Consider the following 12,048-nt stretch of genomic DNA (forward strand, 5'->3'; position numbering starts at 1 on the left):
CAAGGTTAGGATGCGACATCATGTGATCAATTAAACTTACATGTCGAGTATCGAATTCATGTACTGAAGTATTTATCTCAGTTTATTATTATATGCGTCGATTATATCAAAGCAATAGTTGATAGTTATTGTTTTGTTATTGATGTTCAATCCAGCAATTTACAATTTTCCATTCTTATCCTTTTCCCAGTCATTTTGTCATTCTGTCACACAATCCTCAAGCGCCACATATGAAAACTCCGAATTAGTATACATCGCACCCATCGCATCCATTCTTCAAGAGATCGTTCACTTGTGAGTTACCTTATGTCATAATTCATAAAGTCGGAAACTACAACTTTTGGAGGCATTGACCGTCTGTTTCTTTTTAAGTAAACACCCAGCCTTGGAAATCGTCAACAAATCGTATCGCGGAATTCAGGTACCGATTATGTACGTCTCCCCAAGTCATGGCTGCTTCCTTGATAGCACGGACAACTATATAGTAAGTTAGTACATGATCAATTTACTCTAGGGGCCTAAAAAGCAGCTTTACCTTTGACGAAGTGAGAGTCGGTGGCAAATGAACCATTCAATGCCTTCTCTTCCACATAATCCCATTGCGTCTGGCCACCGTCTCCGATATAGTCAGGATCGATTTTCGGACGAAGTATAGCGATGTAGACAGCTATCGCAAATAGCCACCATTGTCTAACTAGGTTGATACGATGCTCGTGTGGGATGAGTGGGAGCAGAATTCTGACAGCGTGACTCGTCGTAAGTATATGGCACAGGAAGAAATTGTACGAGTGAGTGCCGTTTGGGACTGTCGCAATCACGACGGCAACCGCTGCCTCCTGAGACAGTTGGAAATCTTTCACCGGGTCATCGAGACTCCACGCGTTCCAGTACTCCAGTACAATGTCCTCATGGTTGTTGAATAATGGCTCTATATTCTCAGCTCCAGAGCTCTTGAAGACTCCGTTTAGACGATTGTCGTCTGCCAATTTGTGCAATAGTTCCAGTGGCGAAGATGCCTTGATCGAAGAGGGTTTCGAATACGAGGGGTTGTCAATGTATTTATGAAGGAAATTATACTGCGTGGCGGTCATACCGAGAGCCTCCATGGCAATTTCGCGGCTATCCACCTCAAAAGCATACGCTAGGTGGAGGAGAGAATGGCCAACTAATGCAGTTAGTTCACTCTTATAAGTGATTACAGTTCATGGTTTATAGGTTAAACGTACGGCCTCCGAAAAGACCGTTCACTAGCGGTTCCTTTCCTTCATACAAATATTCCTCCACGACGCCTTTCCACTGATAGTTGTGTCTCAATACCAGAGCATCTTCGAAGAAGTCAACGTAGGCACGTTGGTAGTTGGGATCTCCGAGGAAGTCTTTCCAGTCATCCTGGGTTATTTCGGCCGGGGATGGTGTCCACGGCTCGAGTTCTTGAGCTTCTGCATCGTAAATTTTGTGCAAATGGTCAACATCTGCGCCGAGAATATAAGCAGAGGCAAGAATATGCGGCATGTGATTATGAAACTCTAAGCCGTGATAGAGGATAGAGTGGTTCACATGGTTTGCCCTCAGTAAATGCTTCAGTGTTCTCGGTCGTTTCTCAGGCGCCGTCTCCACACTGTAAACCTCAACAGGTGGGATGTCAATCGTCTGGGTTTGGCCGTTGTTTGGAACCATTCGGTTCACGATGGGAACGTAAGACAGTATTGAGGCCATATTGAGCTTCACATTAAAACATCACAACTTTTCTGCTATCTTGAAGAGGAGGTGGCGGAATGGAAATGACGTAGTATTAATAGGAATCTATACGAAGTATGATTTGTAAAAGGCTACTTATTAGAGGTATGCATTTAATCGAGGACCTCGAAATGGGAATATCGTTGTACTGAATCTTTGTGATTATGTAATGATAACCAATAGAGTTTAAGAGCTCATTAGAAGACAATGATGAAATATCTAAAACCAAACTCTTAATATTATATTCTTCAAGTAAAACAAAAACTCGCTACCGAATGACAGCATAAAGAATTCCTCAAAGCCGAAGTCAATTCCGAGACTGGGGAACACTGCGATACAAGCATGTATTTGCTAAGTAAATAAAATAGAAACTCTCCACTTTGGTCTGTGCATATTCGAAAATACTTACACTATATTATCAATCACGCCAGAACTGCCGAGACGTCCTCAACAAATTTCTAATTTCTAATCTGCAATATGAGTGCGTCGCAACCAATCTTAATCTACGCCGAACTTCTAGCCAATATACGCCAAGTCTCCGTTGTATGCCTATTGCCTACACCAAGTCGGGAGTCAACTAGTGCTATTATCTCATCTGATAGCTTAGTGTTCACAATTCACCACGATGATATAGAGACATCTGTCCGTCTTCCAGGAAAACTCAATGTATACAGCCCGCCCCGAGAGCAAATACTGCCACAACAGAAGTTAGGATCGAGATACCTTCCCTGGAGGTTACCTCTAGCAACTACCCCAGGACACTATGCCGTATCTGCGTTAGAGGACCAGACCGTTCCATGGTCTGCGAATGATCTCCAACCTGAGTCATCTGTTACATGCAGAACATGTCGTGCTCCAATTGTCGAATCTGGTACCATAAAAGTATGGAAAGACCTCCCAAGTGAGAATTGGGCCGAAATGATGGAATTCTGGCACTGCCATAAACCTCACGACCATGGACACGGACATGAACACGACAACGATGGCCTCACTTCAAAAGGGTATGGTGCGAGTTCTAGAATCTCAGCTCAACCCGGTGTCGGGTTTGTGGATCTCACTTCATTCTTGCTATCGGAGACGGATCTTTCTGCATCTAATGTAAGTGCATTACTCAATACCTCTTCCAATGGGTATATAGAAGGTGGCCAAACCTGCTTTTTAGCTTTCAGTGGTATGGTCACCGATACTCTTACCCTAGACTGATATCATCTTCTATTCCAGTACGTAGGCGTTGGACCCTAAGCTTAAGCTATGGGATCGACATTTGCGTGCTGGAATATTCCTCTGTTTTTCAATAAGAGTTTCCTTGGACGTGGAAATTTTGGGATTATCCAGAGGTACATTTCTTGTAGTCGCCGGTCCTCTGGTTTGAAGGAATTTCCCGGGTCTGTTGTCTTAGAAGTTTTGCTAATGCAAATTTCTATAGATAATAAAAGGCCCATCTCCATTAGAGTTACACAAGGGACCTGAAAATCAAGTTGAATTGGCTAAGAATGGACAATCGCATCATTCACAAGTCGAAAGTTTACCAGTTTTCTGCAAATATTGTAAGAGTCAACTGGGAGTACTAAACAACCAAGATTCATCTGTCTCCTTGTTCAAATGGCAAATCCATGCAAATGAGCAGATTCAACGAGATATAAATAACTCTCCGAGTCTTTCTCACTGCATCAGTGCAATGCTCCTGGCAACGATGGCCCGCTCGGGCTGTTCTAAATCCATTATACTGCCGATGAAATCACAAGAGCAGCTAACCCGGGACAAGCCACAAAGCGATGAAAAACACCAGTCACTGCTAAACGTTTGGGTTTTTAATAGTAATATTACCTTCTCTTCGACCGAGGAGATAAGATCGCCCATTAAAGCAGTCAAGGTATTTTACCGTATGGTTAGTCAGGATGAAGCAGACAAACTGCTAGATTCTATGATATCGGATGTACAAGATATCACTCTGCCAACTGATGCTATCGAAAAGGTCATTGATATTCTGAGCAACAGCAATGGCTTGTTACCTCCGAATGATCGTCAGCTCAAGGAATGGAAAGTTGGTCTCTTAGAGAAGTGGGATGGAAAAGGTCCCTTAATCTCTTCGTAGGTATATTAAACGATCTAGAAAGATGTACAGAAACCAATCTGTAAATTTCAACTGCGGCAGTTTATGAAATAAGACTGCTTACGTGATACCTAGGTAGATTTACATGTAAAATTGTGTTCAAAAGTCACTCAAGTGGAAGTTCACTAATGATGTTGTTACACCTTGGTTGTATTAATTTCTCCTATCCACCCCCTATGTCCATCACCATGCCGCCATGCAAGTTCATAAAATAGCAAGAGTTGCTCTCAAAGCAGTAAAGTCTGAAATCACAATGGATTGCAAGGCTGGTATTTTGGAAATAGGTTTCTTTTGACTAATGCACAGGGTGTTTATAAACACGGGTAGAGGGCCCAAAGGAAATATTTCTCATGCGCCATGGAGTATCTGTCTAAACCGTCTTGTCTATTGAGTCTTGGTAGACACAATTCCTAGAAAATGGTTAGCATAACTCTAATGTAATAGTTGATTGATATGGACGGAACCGCGAAACTTACTCTCTACGTCAGCGACGCTCTGTTGCAGAATCTGCGCAAGAGACTTGGGGCTCTCGAGCTCCTTCTTGACCTTGGCAATGATGCTCTCGGCCAATTCCCTTTGCTGGCGCTGCTTGACCTGGCCCTCGTACCTCACCCACGAATCCAAAACGGCCTTAGCCTCGTGCGCCAGAGCGGTGGTCTGCTCGAGCTCGTAGGCCTGAGCCTCGAGCTTGGCGGTCTCCTTGGAAACCTCGAAGAGAGACTTGGTGATGTCGACGACGCCACCCATCTGCTGGACGTTCTCGATGCGGTTCTTAACGGCTCGGGTGTGGTCGGCACGCGCGGAGTTCAGGATGTTCTTTATCTTCGCGTTCTGAGCCTCCGCCCACTCCTTGTACATGGGACCACCGTACTTGATGAGAGCGGCCCAGACGCTGAGCAGACAGAAGGCGACCACGGATTCCTCGTTCACGACATAGTACTCGTTGCTGATGGCGTAGATAGAGAGACCGGCAGCGGAGGACAAGATGGCGGTCTTGGAGACGAGCGAGTTGCCGGGTAGAGCATCGATGATTGATTGCGCCTTCACCTTAGGCTCGGGGACGTTGGAAGCAGGTCGGGTAGTAGTTGAGGAAATTGTGACTGCGGGAAGAGCTCGCGAAACAATCGACGGTCGCAGACGGGCGGCCCCTGCAATTAGGGATGAGCTTTTAAACACTCAATTGAATTCATGAGTAGTATGTTCTAACTTACCGACGGCACGGGTAGCCAAACGGGAGGCCATTGTGAGGATATAACGAGAGAAGGCGGCTTCGGGTGAGGGGAGATGTAATTCTTTATTTCAATATTAAAGAGGAGCTTCGGAATTGATGTCGATGAGGTTTTAACGGAACTCGCACTTTCCCGGTCTGCTAGGTTCAACGGGCAACAAGCTTCTTTGATTGGCTGTCAATGCACGTGATTAGCCGATTGTGCCCCACCTCAAACTCAATTTTCTAGGTTTAGGTACGGTACCTACGTGGTCAGCCTTGCATGGTTCATTTCTCGAGGCTGTTGACAATTTAAACTTTTTTTCTCTCTTTTCTTATTACAACTTCTACTTCATCACTACTCCGACCAATTTCGCGAAAATGTCTGGAAAATTTGGTGAGGAGTCTCTGAAGAGGAAACGATCGAAAGCCCCAGTAGAATCCAAGAAACGATCTAAGGCAGAGGATAATGGCAGTGAAGATGATTCCGACCCCCAGGCCGAGATTCTCCTACTCGAAAATGCAATTCTAGAGTCGAAGAAGAATTACAATAACATAACATCACTACTTGAACTCGCACAAAATGATGGCGACAACGAAGGCGATGACGAATCCATCCAGCTTGCAATGGTTTCATTGTGTCGAGTATTTCTGCGCCTACTTGCATCGGGAAATATGTCTAGACGGGATGGACAATCGGATAAGGACATCGTAGTCATTCAATGGCTCAAGAAGAGACTTGGAGATTATAAAAAGATTCTTCTCTCTAATTTCGACCAAGAGGAATCCGCATCGACTGCTCTAACTTTAGCTATGCGCATCTTACAAGCCGAGGGCAAGTACACGAATGACAAGGACGAATCCAACTTTCCCAAGGCTTTCTTAAGAGAAATAGTAGGTGCACTTGTTCGGGACGGCTCTGAGGATATTAGACAAGAATTTTGTGAGAAGTTCTTGGCTGAATATGCGGATATACGGTTCTATACTTTTAAAACGCTGAAGTAGGTGGTTGGCTTCCGTCGAAATCTCGATGATTTTGCTAACGTCCTTGCAGAGATATCCTGTCCGTTGACTCTTCTGAATCGTCCGACGAGGACTTGTTTGATAATGCATTTGACTTGCTCTCCTTCTTCGAAGATATCCCGGATTCTGCAGAAGATATGAGCCAGTTCTACGTTGACGCGCCTAAGAAAAAGTCTGATCCCGTCAAGTCCCTTAATCAACATAAGAGGCAAGCCCAAGAGGCATGGCTAGCATTGTTCGCTCTAGACCCTAATCGGGAGCAAAGGAAGAACGTGCTTCAGATCATAACCAAATCTATAGCCCCATGGTTTACCAAACCCGAGCTTTTGATGGACTTCTTGACAGACTCGTATAACTCAGGAGGCGCAACTTCACTCTTGGCACTTTCGGGAGTATTCTATCTGATACAAGAACGAAATCTAGATTATCCGTTGTTCTATCGGAAATTATACTCGCTGCTGGATGCAAACATCCTTCACTCAAAGCATCGGTCAAGGTTTTTCCGATTGTTGGACACGTTCCTGTCTTCTACGCATCTTCCCGCCGTCCTTGTCGCAAGTTTTATCAAACGGATCACTAGGTTGTGCCTCAATGCGCCCCCTGCCGCCATCGTCGTAGTCATACCCTGGATTTATAATCTATTCAAGAAGCATCCGCTTTGCACGTTCATGATGCATCGCGTACCAAGGACTCCGGAAGAGAAAGAGATCTTGGAAAATGAAGGGATGGCAGATCCGTTCATCGCCGACGAAGAAGACCCAATGGAGACGCGCGCCATTGATAGCTGCCTGTGGGAAGTGGTTCAACTACAGTCGCACTATCACCCGAACGTTGCGACCATCGCGAAAATAATATCGGAGCAGTTCACTAAGCAGTCATACAATATTGAGGATTTCTTAGACCACTCGTACAGTAGCGTAAGTTAATCATGCCGCCGGCTCGCCCATCAGTTCCCTTTTCGCTTACGAATCTCTAGTTACTCGATGCGGAACTTTCCAAGCAAGTAAAAAAGGCTCCTGTTGTGGAGTTCATGATACCAAAGAGAGTATTCCTCCCACAGGATCCAGCCTCGGGGACGGAGGACAGCCTTCTAGCCAAGCTCTGGGACTTCCAGTGATCGCCGGTCAGACGTTTCGTATAGCCTAGAGCTATGGGGACCACGTCAGGATAACCATCAGGATAGCTTGAGATTCTTGGCAGAAGGCTTCATAATCAACACTGTTAAGTCTACACACTATAGCTATCGGACCCGATATTGATTACGCCATCTTTTTCAATGGATTCGATGGATAGTCAGATAGTCCTTCGGGGTCGATGCCGAAAGGGAAAAGAACGAGATCGTCTGGTTACGAAGCCACCCTCACCGCTCCGACTGGCTGCGTCGCCACCGTCGCCGAGCCCTGTTTTTTAAGGTCGAATTCTCGAAGTATGTACTCTGTACCGTTGGGTTCTTTTTTTAGGGCCCTCAACGGCTTCACGCGACTCCGTGCTACCACGGCCATATTACTTAGGTACACCAACGCAAGGTACGGAATGACAATCTGCTGCGCATCGTTCGATTTGGAATATGCTTCGACGCGCAGCCTCAAACTTCCATCTTGCCCTACGTAACGCGAAAGTGGGGAAAGCACTATTTCAGGTGTTCACGTTGGGCGAGAAATACGTTTCAGAATGCTCACGTTCCGACGAGATGAGTGGCCGAAAATGCCAGGAAGGATTCAACCAACATGTCGAGTATATTATCCTTTTAAGAACTTGCCTGTTCTGAAGACAAGCCGCACCTAAGTACATGGTTTTTCTCGGACTATCGGGGCTACACCGCCATAATGGCTGACGCCTAACCCTGAATTTAACTTAGTGGGAAAAATACGAATCTCAGATTCGGCTTGGCAGACACGGAATTGACAATTGCAACAAAGACGACGAAGGCAGACGAAGAAGAAAAAAAAAACTTCGATATCGCTTTTTCCCATTGTGTGACAGCAGATTTAGATATGACTCACTCCCCCAATCCCCGATTTAGGCATGTTACAAGAAGTTACAAGCAAGTATCGGGGTTCCTGGTGGTTCGAACGTAATGTCGCATGTGGCCGGTGGAGCCAGACGGTACCTTAACAGCTTAGCTGCCATTGAAGCTGCAGGTGTCCGATGAAAGTTTAGATCTGAGAAACAGGCACTCGAAGTAGGCTCGAAGTAGGCCGATAGGTAGAAGCATTAAGACCATTTGCTTCGTCCGAAGCCGTCCACATCAACAAAATGCAAATGCAATTGCATCGAGCAAGCTGCTCCTTGGATAGGTACGCCAGGGCAGGCAAGCCTAGGGATCATCTAAAAAATCGACATTTTCATGACGAATTCTCCATCTCGCCCTGATTTCCTATCCCTTTGGGCAGAAACGAAGGTTTCGTATTTGACTATCAGTCGTAGTACTCCATACCAGGATCGAAATCCGGAAGCTGGTTGGTCGGCAAAGAAAAAAATGCCACTCACCGCCGATTACGAACTATCCCTTTTCGGCCTTGGGAGTCCCGAGCTGGCGCACATGTCTTGCACTCGGCAGGCTCAGACGAGCCAGAGAAGAGCTGTTGAAGTTTAGTGTTCTCCATCAGCCCCGAATCCGTCCTCTCATCACCATCAGATCGTACCAGAAGGGGGATGTGATCAATCTTATGTGCGAGTGGCCGCATAAAAGCCGGCCCGCTAGGTGTCACGGTGCTGCATGTGTGCAGTTCGTGCCTAACGAGGAGCTGTTCCAATCCGGGCAAGTGCTCAAGGTTTTTTTTTTCTTCGGTTCTTTTTTTTGTGCAGTTCAGGTGCAGTATTCAGGATGTGTGTGGTCGGTATCTCGGAATAAGGAACCATGCTGGCCGCGGCCATAGTCGGTGTAGGTCGCACGATTGGTTGAGCTCCTTGCTGCAACAGGGACGACCTGTTTCGTCCACACCGCGTCGCACCCACTGAAGGGTGGTGAGCTCGCTGGTGCGTCTGCGTCATGGAGCAGGGCGTTGGACGTAACGCCCAAAGCTACAGTACATAGCTACCCGCCTGCTACTACTACTGCTGCTACTGCTTGTTTTGATCTAGAATCGTCCAATTCATTCATGCTCAACCCGGTTTATTGTACATTGATACTCGATACTCGATACTCGACGTTGCGTATATCGCGGGTAGGGGAAGTAGACAGGCAGACAAGCAGAAAACACGCGCCGCGACAAGCGTGGCCTGGTTCATGGGCTTCTTTTTCAGCCGACCCGCAAGAGGATGCATAACTCACAGCCAATCACTCAGGCGAGGCGAACGAACATTAGGAACAGTAGCAGTAGCAATTGAATAGCACGTGCGGTTAAAGCATTCCCTCGAGCTCCTTGCCTCGGATTGAAACGAATTAAGAGCTGATCACCAAGATTCTATTCGTATCGTTCAGGCGTCAACCGGATTACCTACTGTCGCCGATGACAACTTTCTTTCGCTATTTCTCCGGTTGGCTGCTCACACCTGCGAACATCCAGTCTAGAGCCCATGATCATTCAAACTATGGTCGCGGTGGCTCGGGGAAAAATGGAAAAAATACTGGTTACTGGTCCTAAGTGCTGACAGGGCTGCGATTAGTGATTAGAGGATATTCAATGTTTACAACCTATTTCCTTTCGGACATCTACTTATAAACAGAAGTCCTTGGCTTTCATCCGATTAACCGTCCCCGTGATGCCATTTTTCCCCCTAGTAAAGCCTCGAACGGATCCTCCATGAGGCGTTCATTAACTAAGCGTCGTCGGGATCGACAGCTGCGCGCCATCGTTCGAACCGGAAATTTTCTTGTTGGCCCCCATTTCCATCCCTTCGACTTAATACGGGGTGGCTGAGTACGTTTCTCGGATTAATGGTTAATGGATGTTGGTGCATTCGCGTCGTCTTGCCCAAAGACCGAGAGAGTCAACGACGCACGAGTCAATACCAACTTCGATGACCAAGATATGCAGACAATTCTTTCCCCAAAAGTGCAATTGTATATTATTATTATTTTTCTTTCCTCTCTTGAACAACAGCGATCCATCCTCCCCTCCCGAAATCGTCAATAGCGCCCATTAGACCATTAAACCGTCAGACCCTAGTCCCGGAAGACCCGCCTGTCAGCAGGGAAGGGGACCCGTCGCGTCAAACCCGTTACGTGGAAATCGAGGAGTTGGACCCATCGTCTGTGCTCAATCTTCCATAACTTAGCCCTTATTATTCTCTGAGCCTTGACTATTTTTAACGATATTTGACAAAAGATCGTCTTCACCGCAAGAAGGCTTCGCGATTGAACCAACCATCCACATATATCAAACTAGAATTGAAATCCTTTTATCAGACTGAGTCATATGAATTGCGAAAAAAGGGTGAGAAGGGGAAAAAGGGTTGAAGGATTTCATATAGGCGACGCCGAACGGGAAAGAGGATATTCCAAAAATCGGTTGAATCTGTCAATCTGCCAATCTGCCAATCTCCAATCCCCAAATCCCTACCTATAATCTCCATACAAAGTAACCGACGAGATGCCGACAAGTTCCAAGGCTTCCAGGGTTCCAAGGTTCCAAGGTTTCGTAGCAAAAAAAGAGTCGCGCCCAAAGCATGGACCAAGGAAAAGATCGACCCCAGGCTCCCGGTTTCGCTTTAACCTGACACTTGGGTATCGTACACCCGTCGTCCCGTTCCGAGATCTGAACGTGGAATGACATGGTACCGTATGGAGGGGAAAGGGTTGTATGCTGTAGCAAGTAATCTTTGGACGGCCGCGCCGATGCAATCATCATCAATTCCGGTCGCCGCTGTCGTAACTACCTCGTGATCTACTTGTCACTGTCATTGTCAAATGTCAAATATTCAAATGTCAAACCTCTCGACCCGGGACATGATGGAGACGGACGCCGCATCGCTTCTCCGCGGTTCTAGGGATATGCTGTAGTCGGTGTTTGCTTTCACATCGAGACGTAACAGGCGGCCATGTCATGGCTGTAAGAGCCGCGGATGCACAAGTCGCTGCTGTTCAGGCTGCAATCTTTTTTTTATGTTTTTATGTCTTAAAAGAGCTCAGGCGCGGTATACTATACGCCTTCAGTACAAACAACAGCATGGTTATCAGGTTAGCAGCAGTCCTGGTTGGTCATGGTCAGGTGACACCGGTCGTAGCAAAGAGGGCATCAATATCTGATCTGGGTATCTTGAGCGTCTGAGTGTCTGAGTATCAGAGTATCAGGGTATCAGGGTATCAGGATGTCAGGATGTCAAGGGTATCAGGGTATCTTGGGTATCTGAGTACTGAGTATCTGAGTATCCGTGTGAGTTATCTTTGAACATCCTGGGTCTCGAGTGTCTCCAGTAGGATCTCGGGGAAGCCCATCGCGTTTTTGTATGGCGCAGCTCCTCCCGTGCGTCTCGAATTATAGCTAGACGGATATTCGTCATCGAACAGCGCCCATCACCTCGACCACTTAACAATTTCTTGGGTTAAGCTAAACTACCTAGTACTCCAGAGACAGTCTTGTCTATGTACGGCTCGGGAAGCGACCGTCGCCATTGAAAGCAAGAAACTAACTAGTCTGTCTATTGTATCGACCGATCCGGTGGACTCGTAAGAGCGAGAGTGCCTAGCAAAAACGATCTTTCATCACCCCACCACGTCCTCTGCTGAGCAATAGGATGCCCAAGAAGCCATCCAGAGGCTGTTAGTGGACATTAGATGGGTGCTCGTGGGCGTTCTGGGTGCATGGTTCAGGGCTTTAGGTAGCAATTGAACCGACTGAACCCAAGGCCGTCGATGCCCAACCTCGGCAGGGCTAACAATTTTGACCTATAAGCCTTTAGCTCTTTCGTAAACACCGTTTTCCCTTTCCAAGCATCAATAATCCTCCGTTTTGGTTTAGTACCAAGGTAGCTTCTCCGTCGATCTACTCCATCCCGTCCGCATAGGGAAGATCTTTCACCACTC

At 46.6% G+C, this 12,048-nt stretch overlaps 4 protein-coding genes across 4 annotated transcripts; 2 read left to right on the plus strand and 2 right to left on the minus strand.

Moving 5' to 3' along the window:
- Window positions 1–100: 100 nt before the first annotated feature.
- On the minus strand, window positions 101–1,794 carry GGS22DRAFT_152000 (uncharacterized protein). Its single transcript, XM_047959598.1, has 3 exons — window positions 1,227–1,794; window positions 536–1,165; window positions 101–477 (listed from the first exon to the last, which is right to left on the minus strand). The coding sequence occupies exons 1-3, from the start codon at window positions 1,714–1,716 to the stop codon at window positions 368–370; spliced, it is 1,230 nt and encodes a 409-aa protein (XP_047822462.1). The 5' UTR covers window positions 1,717–1,794; the 3' UTR covers window positions 101–367.
- Window positions 1,795–2,214: 420 nt separating this feature from the next.
- Window positions 2,215–3,832, plus strand: GGS22DRAFT_184207 (ubiquitin-conjugating enzyme E2-binding protein; the record flags this gene model as incomplete). Its single annotated transcript, XM_047964166.1, has 2 exons — window positions 2,215–2,835; window positions 3,164–3,832. The coding sequence occupies 2 exons, from the start codon at window positions 2,215–2,217 to the stop codon at window positions 3,830–3,832; spliced, it is 1,290 nt and encodes a 429-aa protein (XP_047822463.1).
- Window positions 3,833–3,982: 150 nt separating this feature from the next.
- On the minus strand, window positions 3,983–5,190 carry GGS22DRAFT_152003 (uncharacterized protein). The gene is made up of 3 exons (XM_047959599.1): window positions 5,062–5,190; window positions 4,327–4,998; window positions 3,983–4,260 (listed from the first exon to the last, which is right to left on the minus strand). Exons 1-3 carry the CDS (start codon window positions 5,090–5,092, stop codon window positions 4,235–4,237), a joined length of 729 nt encoding a protein of 242 aa, XP_047822464.1. The 5' UTR covers window positions 5,093–5,190; the 3' UTR covers window positions 3,983–4,234.
- A 173-nt stretch (window positions 5,191–5,363) lies between these two features.
- On the plus strand, window positions 5,364–7,296 carry GGS22DRAFT_61238 (CBF/Mak21 family-domain-containing protein). Its single transcript, XM_047967556.1, has 3 exons — window positions 5,364–6,058; window positions 6,112–6,997; window positions 7,057–7,296. The coding sequence occupies exons 1-3, from the start codon at window positions 5,439–5,441 to the stop codon at window positions 7,195–7,197; spliced, it is 1,647 nt and encodes a 548-aa protein (XP_047822465.1). The 5' UTR covers window positions 5,364–5,438; the 3' UTR covers window positions 7,198–7,296.
- Window positions 7,297–12,048: the final 4,752 nt, after the last annotated feature.

The sequence above is a fragment of the Annulohypoxylon maeteangense genome (genome assembly GCF_022496945.1).
Source record: "Annulohypoxylon maeteangense strain CBS 123835 unplaced genomic scaffold GGS22scaffold_2, whole genome shotgun sequence".
NCBI classification, from domain to species: domain Eukaryota; kingdom Fungi; phylum Ascomycota; class Sordariomycetes; order Xylariales; family Hypoxylaceae; genus Annulohypoxylon; species Annulohypoxylon maeteangense.

Excerpts from the sequence above, each read along its gene's own strand:
- GGS22DRAFT_152000 (XM_047959598.1), bottom strand. The coding sequence starts at position 1,716 with ATGGCCTCAATACTGTCTTACGTTCCCATCGTGAACCGAATGGTTCCA. Across the intron at positions 1,166-1,226 it reads GAACGGTCTTTTCGGAGGCC|TTGGCCATTCTCTCCTCCAC; the intron begins GTACGTTTAACC and ends TAACTGCATTAG. Across the intron at positions 478-535 it reads CGACTCTCACTTCGTCAAAG|TTGTCCGTGCTATCAAGGAA; the intron begins GTAAAGCTGCTT and ends CTTACTATATAG.
- GGS22DRAFT_152003 (XM_047959599.1), bottom strand. The coding sequence starts at position 5,092 with ATGGCCTCCCGTTTGGCTACCCGTGCCGTCG. Across the intron at positions 4,999-5,061 it reads TTTGGCTACCCGTGCCGTCG|GGGCCGCCCGTCTGCGACCG; the intron begins GTAAGTTAGAAC and ends CCCTAATTGCAG. Across the intron at positions 4,261-4,326 it reads GAGCGTCGCTGACGTAGAGA|GAATTGTGTCTACCAAGACT; the intron begins GTAAGTTTCGCG and ends ACCATTTTCTAG.
- GGS22DRAFT_61238 (XM_047967556.1), top strand. The coding sequence starts at position 5,439 with ATGTCTGGAAAATTTGGTGAGGAGTCTCTGAAGAGGAAACGATCGAAA. Across the intron at positions 6,059-6,111 it reads TATACTTTTAAAACGCTGAA|AGATATCCTGTCCGTTGACT; the intron begins GTAGGTGGTTGG and ends ACGTCCTTGCAG. Across the intron at positions 6,998-7,056 it reads TAGACCACTCGTACAGTAGC|TTACTCGATGCGGAACTTTC; the intron begins GTAAGTTAATCA and ends ACGAATCTCTAG.